The sequence below is a fragment of the Cupressus sempervirens genome, chromosome 5, assembly GCF_028749045.1.
Source record: "Cupressus sempervirens isolate cs-2001-9-10 chromosome 5, ASM2874904v1, whole genome shotgun sequence".
Lineage (NCBI taxonomy): Eukaryota > Viridiplantae > Streptophyta > Pinopsida > Cupressales > Cupressaceae > Cupressus > Cupressus sempervirens.
This window is the reverse complement of record NC_143122.1, coordinates 348,371,203-348,385,159: the sequence shown is the minus strand read 5'-3', so window position 1 is coordinate 348,385,159 and position 13,957 is coordinate 348,371,203. Positions and strand designations below refer to the sequence as shown.

The following is a 13,957-nucleotide window of genomic DNA, read 5'->3' as shown; positions in this document are numbered from 1 at the left end:
TTGAGACTATGGTCATCTTTCCTTAGGTGGCAAGTATGGAGTCCAAAAAATTTCAAGTGTCAAATTTGCCCCAAGGTGATTTTTCCCTCAAGGAGAGTTGAGAAGGGTAGAAATTTTTCTAAGTGTTGGAAATGTCCAGACTAATGTGGATTTTCCCTCCACGAGCAAATGTGAAATTTTTTCTAAGTGTTGAGAATGTCTATACAAGGGTGGATTTTCCCCCCTTATGATAGCAAAGCAAGATCAATTTTTTCCTAAGTACAAGATGAATCCTATCCAAACCTTGATTGATTTTCCTGCTTTGCATGGATGAAATTAGAGTGTGGATGTGACCTTCAGATCCATGGTTGATATGTTGGAGAGGGAAATGTATTTTTGGGGGGAATCCATACTTGGGTGGCTTTTCCCTTTTAGGGCCCTTTTTACCATTAAATAAAGTAAATAAAGGGAAATTAATAAAGTAAAGTAAGAGGCTTCTAGAAGGGTGTCAAACTTTTATCCCACATTGCTTGTGGAAGGTAAATCAACCAGCAAAACCCCTTTAAAAGGCCATGAGTTGAGAGAAGAAATAATAAGGATTTATAAAGACAAAGGCTAAGAGGCTAGAAAATTTGGAGCAAGTGACCAAGGTGAAGCACGATTCAATACAGGTGCGGTTGGAGTTTAGGTGAAGAAGGAAGGTGGCTGTCATTGGAAGGAGGCCTAACATTGCTATAAGTCTGAGGTAAGCCAAGAATGTGACTGAAACTTGAGAATGATCTCCATGGAAGTAATATTGTGCCAAACTTAAGATTTTCATCCTAGCTTCTAAATTGGTCTAACCATGATTACAGACTTATAGAGAGTATATTTTGAGACATTGAAGGCCATTAGAAGGCCAAAGGCAGGGATTTTACAGTCCAAATCTACACACTTCTGAGATTGGTGATTTTCTTTAGAAATCCATGAAATTTTTCAAGTGTCCAGATTGCCAAACACGCGTTCTAGACCAATCCCCCATCCTTGGGCATCAATATGGAAGCCATTTGAAGGCCAAATCAGAGGTAGGCAAGCCTAGATCTGAATATTCTCAAACAAGGGCAATTTTGTTTGAAAATTCATTAAAAATCATCCAAGTGCCCAACTTGTCCAAACTTGTTTGTTGAGTCTTCTCCTGCCCATTGCTCATCATTTCAAACCATTTCTGGACAGTGAAAGTCTGTGGTAAGACTATTACAGTAATTGGTAAAATACTCGCCTGTTATTAACACAATGCGAGAGGTCTATATATACAAAAGAATAAAGCAATATTTCCTTAGGAAACAATCGTGAAGAATAGAAATATTCTATTCTAGCTAAAAGAAAGCTAAAGAAAGCTAACAGATAACTAGAGGTAACTAATATTAGAAACATTCTAAAATTTACAATAGATTACAAACAAATAACCATTAACTAATAATAAAAAGCCTTTCTATTATCATAATACACACCATTAATGGTTAATCTATCCACAACAACAAGCTCAAGAGGCTTGGTGAGAATGTCTGCAGTCTGATCCGTGGTAGGAACATATTGTAGGTCTATTGTGTCGTCTTCAACCAATTGTCTTATGTAGTGACAATGAACATCCACATGCTTGGTTCGTTCATGGAAGACTGGATTTCGTGCTAACTTGATAACGCCTTCGTTGTCAACAAACAAAGTGGTCAGTCCTACTGGTGACATCTGCATATCCCCAAGCATCTGACGAAGCCAAACAACTTCGCAACCTACCTTGATTGTCCCTCTGTATTTGGCATCTGTAGAGGAGAGAGATATTGCCTATTGCTTCTTACTAGTCCATGTGACAGCACCTGATCCCAAACTGAACACATATCTAGAAGTTGCCTTTTTATCGTCAACACAGCCTACACAATCTAAATCTATGAACCCACTTAGTCCAGGGTTAGAACTTTGAGAGTAAAGAAGTCCATAATCTGAAGTGCCCTTCATATACCGAAACACACACTTTGTTGGCATCCAATGATCAGCCTTGGGAGCTGTCATAAAGCGTGAGATGTAGTTGATTGCGAAGTTGATATCAAGCCGCAAAGGTAGATGAGGTTGCCTACTAGTTGCTTGTATGTAGTATCATCAATGGGAGGAGAATCAGACTTGGTTGATAAGTTGAGACCTTTCTCCATGGGTGTAGATGCAGACTTGCAATACTGCATATAGAATTAGTCTAACAGAGCCCTAGCATATTTGGACTAAAAGATGAATATACCAGAAGACTGTTGCCAAACCTCAACACCTAGGCAATAATGCATGAGCCCACAATCCGTCATATCAAAAGACTATGATGAGTTTTGTTTGATTCCCTGAATCAAAGATGTTGAACTACCACTGATGATCAAATCATCCACATAAATAACCAGAAGGATGATGTCATTGTCAATAGTCTTGATATACAAATCTGAGTCTGAAGAACTTTGGAAGCCTTGATCACTAAGGTACTTATCAATTTTCATGTACCATGCTCGAGGTGCCTACTTCAAGCCATAGAGAGCTTTCACTAATCTGAGAAATTGATGTTCTTTATCGACAACCTTGAAACCAGGAGGTTGTGTCATCTAGACCTCTTCGTGGCGATTACCATTCAGGAAAGCACTCTTAACGTCCATCTGATGGACCTTCTAACCAAACTATGCCGCCATGGCAAGGACTAATCTAATTGTATTCATCTTTGCAGTAGAAGCAAAGGTCTATTCATAATCAATGCCCTAATGCTAAGAAAAGCCCTTTGCAACTAAACGAGCTTTGTACTTATCCAAAGTACCATCAGATTTGTATTTGATTTTGTAAATCCATTTGTAGCCTATGGTTTTCTTTCTTGGTAGAAGATCAGAAAGGACCCAGGTGTTATTCTTCAGCAGGCTCAGCATGAGTAAAGAAGTCCATAATCTGAAGTGCCCTTCATATACCGAAACACACGCTTTGTTGGCATCCAATGATCAACCTTGGGAGCTGTCATAAAGCATGAGATGTAGCTAACTACGAAGTTGATATCAAGCCACAGAGAGGTAGATGAGGTTGCCTACTAGTTGCCTGTATGTAGTATCATCAACGGGAGGAGAATCAGACTTGGTTGATAACTTGAGACTTTTCTCCATGGTTGTAGATGCAGACTTGCAATACTGCATACAGAATTAGTCTAACAGAGCCCTGGCATATTTGGACTAAGAGATGAATATACCAAAAGACTGTTGCCAAACCTCAACACTTAGGCAATAATGCATGAGCCCACAATCCGTCATATCAAAAGACTACGATGAATTTTGTTTGATTCCCTGAATCAAAGATGTTGAACTGCCACTGATGATCAAATCATCCATATAAATAACCAGAAGGATGATGTCATTGTCAATAGTCTTGATATACAAATCTGAGTCTGAAGAACTCCTTTGGAAGCCTTGATCACTAAGGTACTTATCAATTTTCATGTACCATGCTTGAGGGGCTTACTTCAAGCCATAGAGAGCTTTCACTAATCTGAGAAATTGATGTTCTTTATCGATAACCTTGAAACCAGGAGGTTGTATCATGTAGACCTCTTTGTGGCGATTACCATTCAGGAAAGCACTCTTAACATCCATCTGATGGACCTTCCAACCAATCTATGCCGCCATGGCAAGGAATAATCTAATTGTGTTCATCTTTGCAGTAGGAGAAAAGGTCTATTCATAATCAATGCCCTAATGCTAAGAAAAGCCCTTCGCAACTAAACGAGCTTTGTACTTATCCAAAGTACCATCAGATTTGTATTTGATTTTGTAAACCCATTTGTAGCCTATGGTTTTCTTTCTTGGTAGAAGATTAGAAAAGACCCAGGTGTTATTCTTCAGAAGGCTCTGATATTCAGATGCCATGGCTTGTTCCCACTCTGAAATTCCATTAGCCTCGAAATATGTTTTTGAGGTTCATGTTGATTAACACTTTGTCTTCCTTGATATTTTAGCTTATACCTTGACTCTTTGACTGCCCAATGGCTTATAGAAAACAAAGAAGTTAACAACAGAATGGGTCAGTGTAGTAATCTATCAAAGACCCCTGAATTGAAAGATACCGCTCCCTTATGAATGCAAGATAAGCAATGAATTTTGTCTTTTAGGTTTTTGGGGGTATGCTCTTAACGAGAGAGCAGAAGAGGCAAAAACCAAGTTGTTCAACACTTTAAACAACCTAAGCAATTGAAAGGGGGACTAACTCACAACATGCAATCTATTACAACCTAGATGCAAAAAATGGAAACATGCATAACTAGCTATGACAGCAAGAAGAAATGAAGAGATGGTGAAATAAGTAATTCGCGGATCACACAGTTAACTAATGTTTTGACAATACCCGGATTGTCTATCTCTCAACTACTCCATACACTAGTTTTCGGCTTCCTTATGCAATGAACTAAACTAAATACACAGACCACGGCGAACAATAGAGAGAACTGAAGACATGCTTATGCTGAAGAGAGTAAGACATACAATCCATTGAACGAAGGAAATAAAACCAAGTTCATTCACATTCATTCAACTTTCAACATTAACACATTCATTCCATATACTCAACTTTAGACTAAATGAACAACAAAACTTATAATGAACTCTGGGTCACACATAGTAGTCCCAACTTATGGGGCTTGCCCAAAGTAAATTTTGTCGATCTTATTAACTTCATCAAAGATTACATTTATAGGCCTTCTCAAAATAGCTAGTTACATTGATGATTGCTTCGCGGAACATCTCTGAACAAAAAGACTAAGAATAGGACAGGCTTGAATAATTGCCCGTTATAGAGACTGACAAAATTCCAAGAATGACTAAAATTAGGAAATAGAAGGAGAATGGCAAATGTCTGGAAAAGCATCAAAATCATCATGCCTTTTTAGAAGTAACTAATTTGGCTCTGTAAGCTTTCATGGCTTCGGTTACTTTGTCTAACTCTTCAACATCTGGAATAATGATGTTGTCGGCTCAGACCATCCAATGGTCATGCATTTCTGTCAGTTCATCAATTTTGGCCACCCTTGACTGGAATTTCTCCATTTCCTTCCTTATGATTGCATCTGTTGTTGAGAGTTCCTGGATCTTGGACACTTGGAAGTTGATCGGGTCAATGGCTTCATCGACAAATGTCAAGAACTGGGATTTCATTCTCTTAATGTGGACTCAAAAGATTGTGTGCAAGAGCTTCAAATATTGAAACAACTTTTCAATGACCTTTTGCACCAAGTCGTGCACATCTTTGAGCTCATTTGCAGATCTCATGGAGCTTTCTATGAAAAACTCAAAGGATTGCTTCCAGTGAATTAGTGACTCCTTGCCAGTCTTCAGAATCCCGTGAGCAATGGCCACATTTGTCTTCATGTCTATCACTTCTTGTAGAAGGTCCAATTGCTCTATCAGCTTGCCTGCTGCCTTCTGTATGGTTGTTTGATGATTTGAAGCCGCTTCCTTGAGCTTGTGAGCATTCAATACTAGGCTTCCCAAATTTTCAACCAATGGGGGACCTTGAGCCTTCATTTAATCCACCCATGCTTGGCCTACCTGTCCGAATTGTCTTTCTTGTTACAGTTTCAGGAGTAAGTTCTTGTTCTCCTCTGCATTCGGGTCAAATTGACTCGAAGAAGTGCTCCCGAGGTGTAGATTTTATGTATTCCACTAGCTCTCTGTTTGAAGCCTTCAATATCTCCTCTGCTCTAAGCTCTTCCAGCTTGTCCTGGATTTTCTCATTAGTTGACTTCCACATGTTCACCATGGAGTCGTGAACTGGGATGCCAGGATCAACTGTCCTATCTAAAAATCATCCTTTGAGAGCTCATGAAATCTGCCCTCTTTCTATGGCTCAACAATCTCAACTAGCATATGACCAATTGTTGAATCCGTTGCCAATGCAGCAATTGTCTTCTGCTTCTTTGTCTTCTTGGATGGCTAAGAGGAGGTGACTTGTGTGATCAAGTCTTTTGATGAGGTTGCATCCTCGTACCTCCTCTTCTTCCTATCAATGGTCTCTTTGAGCCATGACTCTATAGAGAGCACATTGATAGCAGATTGCAATGCAGTGGGGTCAAACAGTTTCCTTGGGATTAATGGAGTTGGCTTGCTCTGAGAAACAACGGGGAAAATAGCGATCTTAGTTACCGAAAGGGCTAAGGTATCCCCTTGCTGAGATGCATCCTATTCCTAGCCATCCATGGTGTTAGTATCTCCATCCAAATTGATGACTTGAACCAAGCAAGATGGCTTCGCTATTGATTTCTCTTGTCCCTTCCCCTTATCCTTGTCATCCTCCTTCTCTCCAATTTTCTTGGTGTTCGAAAGAGAGCCATCTCCGCAAGTAGGAGTAAGTGGCATGTTCTTTTCTGGAGGTTGGTCTCCATCTTGGCCATCTTGGCCAGTTCGGCCAATGGACTGTGATGGCCCTACAGATGTTGATGTAGTGGCCATTGTGGTTGTTGCTGCAGTTGACTGGGCGGCTCCATCTGATACTCCACCCGTAGAACTAGTACTTTCGGTCCTCTTTTTCCTCGCTCAAGTCCACTCCACCCATTTCTCTGTTCTCTTGATTATCCCCTGCATGAGAACCTCCATAGTGTCAATGACTGGATCTGCAGGTGGGGTAGACAAAATTGGTGTGCCCTTGGTCTTCTCATAAGATGTGGAGTGCATGTAGGCTCCATCATCTGCAAGGTCAGAATCATCAACAGAATCATTATATAATATAATTTCATCAATGGTTAGCCGCAACCAAAATCTCTCCCAAGTTTGGTACTCATTGAGACACCTGGACCAAAAGTCTTCAATATCCGAGACATGCCTGTAGGCATATCCCAACTTCAGATGATCCCTTACAAAGTTAATTGGACATATTGAGACCTGAGCACCTCATAGTCTAACAACTTAACCTTGCTCTCAAAGCTCTTTACCAAATTCCAACCATCTAATCTGGAGGCACATGAATACGGGCCAACCGCTATAGGGAATGGAATCCCAACAATCTTCTTCGCATTAGAACACAAGGTGTTTACTTCAAGGATCTGTCAACACAGTTCGACTAGAACCACCTTGTGATTCGGATATCTTGGCAACCTCTTAGGAAATCCGTCATAGGCTCCTATTTGCAAATAAAAGAAACTCGAAAACTGGATGAATGCGCATCCAAATTGGCTTATGGCCGAAATTGCCTCTAGTGAGAATCTACTTTCAGGGCACCCTTGCAATTCTCAGCATAGCCTCATTGTGAAGGTATCGTTGACAGCTACGTACTCCTCAAAGGTTCTTCACAACTGTAGATGTGGGTAAAATTCATAGACTTTGGTGTGCTCATTATAATTTGGGATGCTAGGGAGGCTAGGCCACAAGTGGTGTGTTGCCAAAGGATAGATCAAATAAGAGGACATATGGAATTGCTTGAATCCTCTAGCCGAATTCAACCACGAGGCGAGCTCATCACACATGATCTATGCCCAGTCGATCTACATATCCTCAGCACATATTGCTTGTACTAGGAAGAAATGGTGCTCGACAAACTCCAAAATCTCCTCTTTTCCTTTTCGTTTGAGGAGTGCGAGGATGTCCACAATCTCTTGTTTCAAATTTGTGCCAAACACAGTCTTCGATATTTTGCTCTTCTTTGAGCAAGCAGTCTGGAACTAGGTCCTCTGCATGTCTTCCCGTCTAAGGGTCTTCTTCCCATTAAACGTGGACGTGGCAGACCTGAAATCGATATCACAAAATTGCTACTTCACGAGGATGCCAAATGCGGACTGCATCAATGCCCTGTTGATTGATATGAGAATAGACAAGTCTGAAAACAAAATTTTCTTTGTTTATGGGTTCTATCTTTCGATGCATTCCCTTACGAGCTCAGGTGCATTCACTGCCATAGAAAAACCAACTGCTTCAACCAATCCGCTCTCTTCCAATTTCTAAGTGACTGGGTGAATGGGTTGAGAATTAAGTCTTCTGTGGAGATCACCTAAATCGTAGAATTTGAAGGATGTGTCTGTAAGCTCTTTTAACTCACTTTCTATGCCAATTATCGTAACCAACAACTCTGATTGTCATTTGCTATGATTGCATAGGATGCAGTTCTCAATAAATAGTCATTTAAATATACTTGAAGAAACCAATTGCATGCAATTCTGATGAAATAGCTTTCGGAATTAGAACGTTGGTGCCACACGAACGAAATTAAGTTCAACCAACAATTATAACGGCAAGATTTGCATTTAATTCCATGAGTAACGGCTATTTAAACTTTTTGTTCATTTGCACATAAAATACTAAGTTCCCAAAAGCACTCTTAATTTACTTAAAGTGAAGTGATATGACTAAGAATCACTTAACGACACAAATGCTTTAGCTTTACGGGAAGTGCCTTACTTTGCTTTAGAATCCAAAATGCAGATATACTTAATAATATTAACACATGTGGGAGAGAGAGAGACACTTAGCTTTTCTGCAAAACCCATTTTCCCTTTATTTAGAATCACAGCACAGGAAGTAATCATTTTGCTAACTTGCGCACTCTGTTCTTTCTCTTTTTGCCTAAGGCTTTTAACACTGCATCTCCTTTATATCGGGCTCACATTTCCATCACTAACTTCTCTGGAGGTATCTTCTGAGCATCTCTGAAGGATATTCGTATTTTAGGGTAACTTGACTTTCTATTCTCAAAGCCCCCAAAGAAGTAGTCATTTTCATTGCCTTGGGGCGGAAAACTCCTTTCTCGGCAACATTTCCCAGACAGAAGCATAGCAAACATCACTTCATTCCTTCACTTCAATTTGATGGCCTCGAAAATAGATCTCGAACATGCATTACTGATTATAAGCCCAAAAATGGTTCATTCAACCTCGTGCTCACACTACTTGATCAGTGGGACTAAGATTTGACTCTAGTTTATACAACATCAGAGTCAGAGCAAAACAACTTCACTTCCATGAATATGGAATAGATACTCCATAGGATCGTGTTCACTCGATCTTACCTCCATGTATCTTAATGAGATTCATCTTGGCTTCAATTCACAACTTCAAAGGCCTTTGGGCATGAGATAATTATTTTCACAACCTATTAATCATTGTCACCGCTTCATGCTTCGGATACGCACTTGATAGAGTTCGCTCAAAAGGAAAAACAACTTGAAAGCTTGGAAACCATGGGATATGGAATGTTAGGGCAAGATGGCAGAGAATGAAATGCAGAATGCTTACTTCTCATCGGGAGGATGCCAGAACACACCCTAACCATGCCTAGATCACCTAAACCCCATGCGCACCAAAAAAATAGAAAACCCGCTTAAAAAGATCAAGTAAAGGTAATGCAAGGGAGACCTGAAAATAAAGAAAGAGAAGCAGTCGGGAAGGATGAGAAGTAAGTGACCTAAGACATACTTAAACACATCTCTCTTGGAAACACTCTCACTTCTACCAATGACAACTTGGCAACAGTTCAAACACACTATGAATGTTGGTCATGAGAGCAAAGTTAACAGACTCTGTGGATTTGCTCTTTTTCCAAACAGTTCTCCCATCAATAAAGTCATTGTCACGAAGATCAACAAGTGTATTAGCCCACTACTTAGGTCAGAGAGGAGAACAACCAACATTAGAATCAAGAGATGCTTGGTGATCAAGTTCCTCATCAGAAGAATCTAGATCAAACTCACATAGAGCATCTACAAATCAAGGTGATCTTGTAGGAGAAGCTAGAGGTGTTTGTACAGGGATCACAAGTATAATTGGAGTTGCAGGAGTTACTGGAGCCCTCCCATCAAGTGGACCTAATGAAAGCCTAACTCTCAAATCATGAGCCTTCATAGGCTAGTCTGTTGGATCAAGAACAAGAAAAACAAGCATGAATGGTTCTCGTTGCTCATCAAAGACTATATCACAATTGTACATGAGACAAGATGTCTCAATGTCAATCAAGCAATAGGCTTTGTGAAGACTACTTTATCCAGCAAGCATAAGTTTCTAACTTTAGGCATCGAACTTGGTGCATGACACATCAAGGATCCAAACAAAAGCAAGGGAGCCAAAGACCTTCAAGTGATTGATTTTGGGCTTGCGACCTGACCAGGCCTCTTTCAGAAGCTTACCTTTGACTACCACTGTAGGTGACGGATTCAAAAGATAAACTACAGTATTGATTGCTTCTGCCCAGAACTTCTTTGAAACATGTATGTATTCGAGCATGGTTCAAGCCATCTCGGTGATTGTTCTATTCCGACATTCAACTATACTATTTTGTTGTGGTGTGTGGGGTGTGGTTAACTGGTGTTTGATGCCATGAGTATCCAAGAAGCTAGAGAATTCATTAGAACAAAATTCACCCCCATTATCTAATATAAGAGTAATAATAGATTTCCCAGACTCTTTTTCAACTAAAGGTTTAAACTTCTGAAATACAGGAAATGCATCTGATTTCTTTTCAAGAAAATACACCCGCATTTTTCTACTAAAATCATCAACAAACAACAGAAAATACCTAGACCCAAAAACTAAAGGAGTAGCCATGGGGCCACAAGTATCGGCATGAACAAGCCAAAGTACCTAAGAAGTTCGTCATGAATTGCCATTGAGGAAAGGTATGCGATGTTGCTTCCCAGCCTATCATGCATCACAAACTCCAATTTGTTGAGTCTGAATCTCTAGCAAACTAAGGACAAGCTCTTCCCAAGCAAGCTAAGAGAGATAATGCACATTTAGGTGCCCATATCGTTGATGACAAAGTGTGCTAACAAAGACTGCCGAGCAGCCATAGCTAAGTCCTGAGAATCACCAAAATCAGTACGGCAGAAAAGACCATGATAAGACCTACTACAACAATAGACTGAGTCACTCTATCAGTGATGGTACACTGATGTGAACTGAAGGTGACATCCAAGTGTGCAGAATATCGCAGTAATTGTCTAACTGAGGGTAGATTTAGTTCCATCCTTGGAATACAATATACATCAAGGAAAATAAGATTTGTCCCTGCAGATTGAATCTGAATGTTGCCTTTATCGACAATAGTGTACTCTTCTCGGCCACCAAAAATCACAGAATCTGAGTAAGGCTGGTAGTCAATGAACCAGTCTCGGCAGTGGGTGAATGACGAGAGGCATCTAAAGAATTAAATGTGGAAAAATAGGTTTCGCTCTAGATATTCTCTTCATTGGGTTTTGAAACCTGATTGTTTTCTGATTCAGTTGCTGTTTGTGGATGTACATGCATTCATCAGGTTTTCATTTGCCTAACAGCACAGGTGTTCCTCTTGTTTTCATGGTGCATCTAGCTTTGAATTGGTTGGTAGAACATGTCTTACATTTTAAAGCTCAGTGTATTATTTCCATATCAAACGAAGAATTAAATGTGGCAAATAGGGTTGGATCTGGATATTGTCTTCGTTGGGTTTTGAAACCTGATTGTTTTCTGATTTAGTTGCTGTTTGTGGATGTACATGCATTCATCAGGTTTTCATTTACCTAACAGCACAGGTGTTCCTCTTGTTTTCATGGTGCATTTAGCTTTGAATCGGTTGGTAGAACATGTCAATACATTTTATTGCTCAGTGAATTATTTCCATATCAATTGAAGAATTTTATGTAGAAAAATAGGGTCCGCTGTGGTATTTTTCCTGTCCCTGTTGACTTTCATTTGATGTATATAGAGACAAAACAAATGAAAACCTTGAAAGTCTTATGTTGAAACATTAAATTGAAAAAGATTTGGAATAGGGTTCACCAAATAGAACTAGGAGATCCCTGAACCGAAGTAAGAAGTTTACAGCTACCAACATACTTTTTTGCTTTTTTTTATCACAAAATCATATATCAAATTCCGGAAGAAATAAATTCACCTGCCGAAACTTTCTACGAAGGCCACCATCCTGGGTCGCTATGAAGAAATGCTCAGGATTATCTGTACCAACCATAGCCTCGAGACATTCTGAGGCACTTTTAAGCATTTCATGATTGCACCTACGCCATATACGAGAATGTGTATTTAGAACATGACTGATAAAACTTATCACTAAAGCCGAGATATCACCATAACACCTAATTTTGCGATGTGCTTGTAAACAACTACATCAATCAGAGCATATCCTGCATCTTAGTTTGGTTTAAAACATTTCCCTGAGGAACTGGAATGCTTCAATAAACTATGAGTTGACCATCATATAAAAATCGTTATGGTTAAGCATATCCTATTAAAGAAGAGATAAGATATCGCTCTTTAACTTCATTGAAAATGGTGTCTTTTAATCTTGCTCTATTGTAAAAATTTACCAGAAAAAGCCAAGAGTATTCAACCCGAAAATCTCTCTTTGCAAAGTACAAATCGAATGCTGAATATCATTATAGCGAGAAAAGTGACTGCAAACTCTTTTAACAAATCAAGAAACAACCAACCTTGCCGTGGTGAGCCTTCGAGTTGCCAATACGGTTCCTGAAAATGACTCCCCAAGCTTTTTCAGCTCATTAATCACACACCTACAAAATTCACCAATAATAACAGGAGCGGTATGAAGAAATCATCTCAGTGAAGGCAACAGTAACAATTCACCACTAGAGTAAACGATTGGGAGAAAAAAAAGAGTCCGACGATTGAATTCCTGTGATTCAATAAAATACAAAATAACAGAAGACGCTTTAAAGCATAGAGAACATGTTCACCTTGTGACAAACACCTTGGTATGGCCACCCAGTAGGGCAGAGAGAGCTTCATTGGCAACACCCAAACGAGATTCCAGCATCTTGTGAACAAATGTGCCATCGCACAGAATTTTGAAGGGCTCTCGAAACGCAAAGCACGCCTTGTAAAACCTCACAGTTTTTCGGTTTTGCTTCTGCTTCTTCACTCTCATCTTTAGAAGTAAAACCAGGTCACAAACAAAGGGTCCCTTGAAAGAATCCCGTGCCCTCGAAACAAATGCAACTCTTCTGATTCTGAAATAAAATGAAGGATTCTAATGATATTCCAGCTATGTTCGACGTCTCTCAAATGAAAAAGCGCTTGTTGTTGGCATTTTATTCAGTTTTAATTATACACATCTCAAAGAATATGTCCCTTTCAATTTCTTTCCATACAGTTCATATTTGAGATGGTGTAAATTTGTTCTTAATAAGGGCGCATGCACTAAAGTTCCTGTCTTCATGTTTTTATAGTTGATTGAATTAGCTTTTGCAATAATTTCTATCTTGTCAACACTTCTATGTTTCACTGATGGAAATTTATGGTTTAAGATTAGTTTTTTGTGTTTAGTGGGGAACTATTAGAAAATGTCGAAATGTCTTTTAAAATGGAAACGTTCATAACATTTTCCTGTATATATACAATTAAGCTAGTGTTGATATCAATGATGCCTATGGCCCATGGGATATAATGTTATATGAAGAGAGAGCTAAAAGAGAGAATGATGTGTTATTATAAGGACAAGTAAAGGTGGAATAATAGAGAGAGTTGAAGAGAATTTGAAAAATATTAATAATTTTATTATTTTAAGAAATACATAAATAACAATAAAAATTATATTATATGAATGAACTACTCATTTCTACCAATTCAATTATAAGTTCAAATATTTAATTTAAAAAAATTGTTGATTACTTAAATTAAAGTACTAAAATATGTAGTAAATTTGAAGGGTAGTATTAACGGTATAAAAAAAAATTGAGCAAAATTGTAAAACAGTAGAAGATAATAAATGTGTTTAAAATAAAATAGAAAACATATTTAATTCTATATTTGATTAAAATACCTATATTTGAATAACATTTTACAAATTACACAAATAAACATCAATGTAAAACTAATAATAAATATATTTAAAATAAGAAATATAAAACATTGAAGTCTATATTTGAACTTGGTAGGGAAAATAAATAAGAATAATTAATATTGATTAGACATATTTGTGAGGTGGAAGATAAAAATGATTGTTTTTTTAAG

The 13,957-nt window shown here is 38.6% G+C and overlaps 1 protein-coding gene across 1 annotated transcript in view; it reads right to left on the bottom strand.

The window, feature by feature from the left end:
• MEE21 (PIN domain-like family protein) overlaps positions 1 to 13,141 on the bottom strand; it is a 68,197-nt gene extending 55,056 nt beyond the window's left edge. The window contains exons 1-3 of the mRNA XM_089830262.1: positions 12,682 to 13,141; positions 12,418 to 12,498; positions 11,865 to 11,985 (exon numbers count right to left, since the gene is read on the bottom strand). Of these exons, the coding sequence (XP_089686388.1) occupies positions 11,865 to 11,985; positions 12,418 to 12,498; positions 12,682 to 12,872 (393 nt within the window). The 5' untranslated portion in view covers positions 12,873 to 13,141. The remainder of the gene's footprint in view (positions 1 to 11,864; positions 11,986 to 12,417; positions 12,499 to 12,681) is intronic.
• Positions 13,142 to 13,957: the final 816 nt, after the last annotated feature.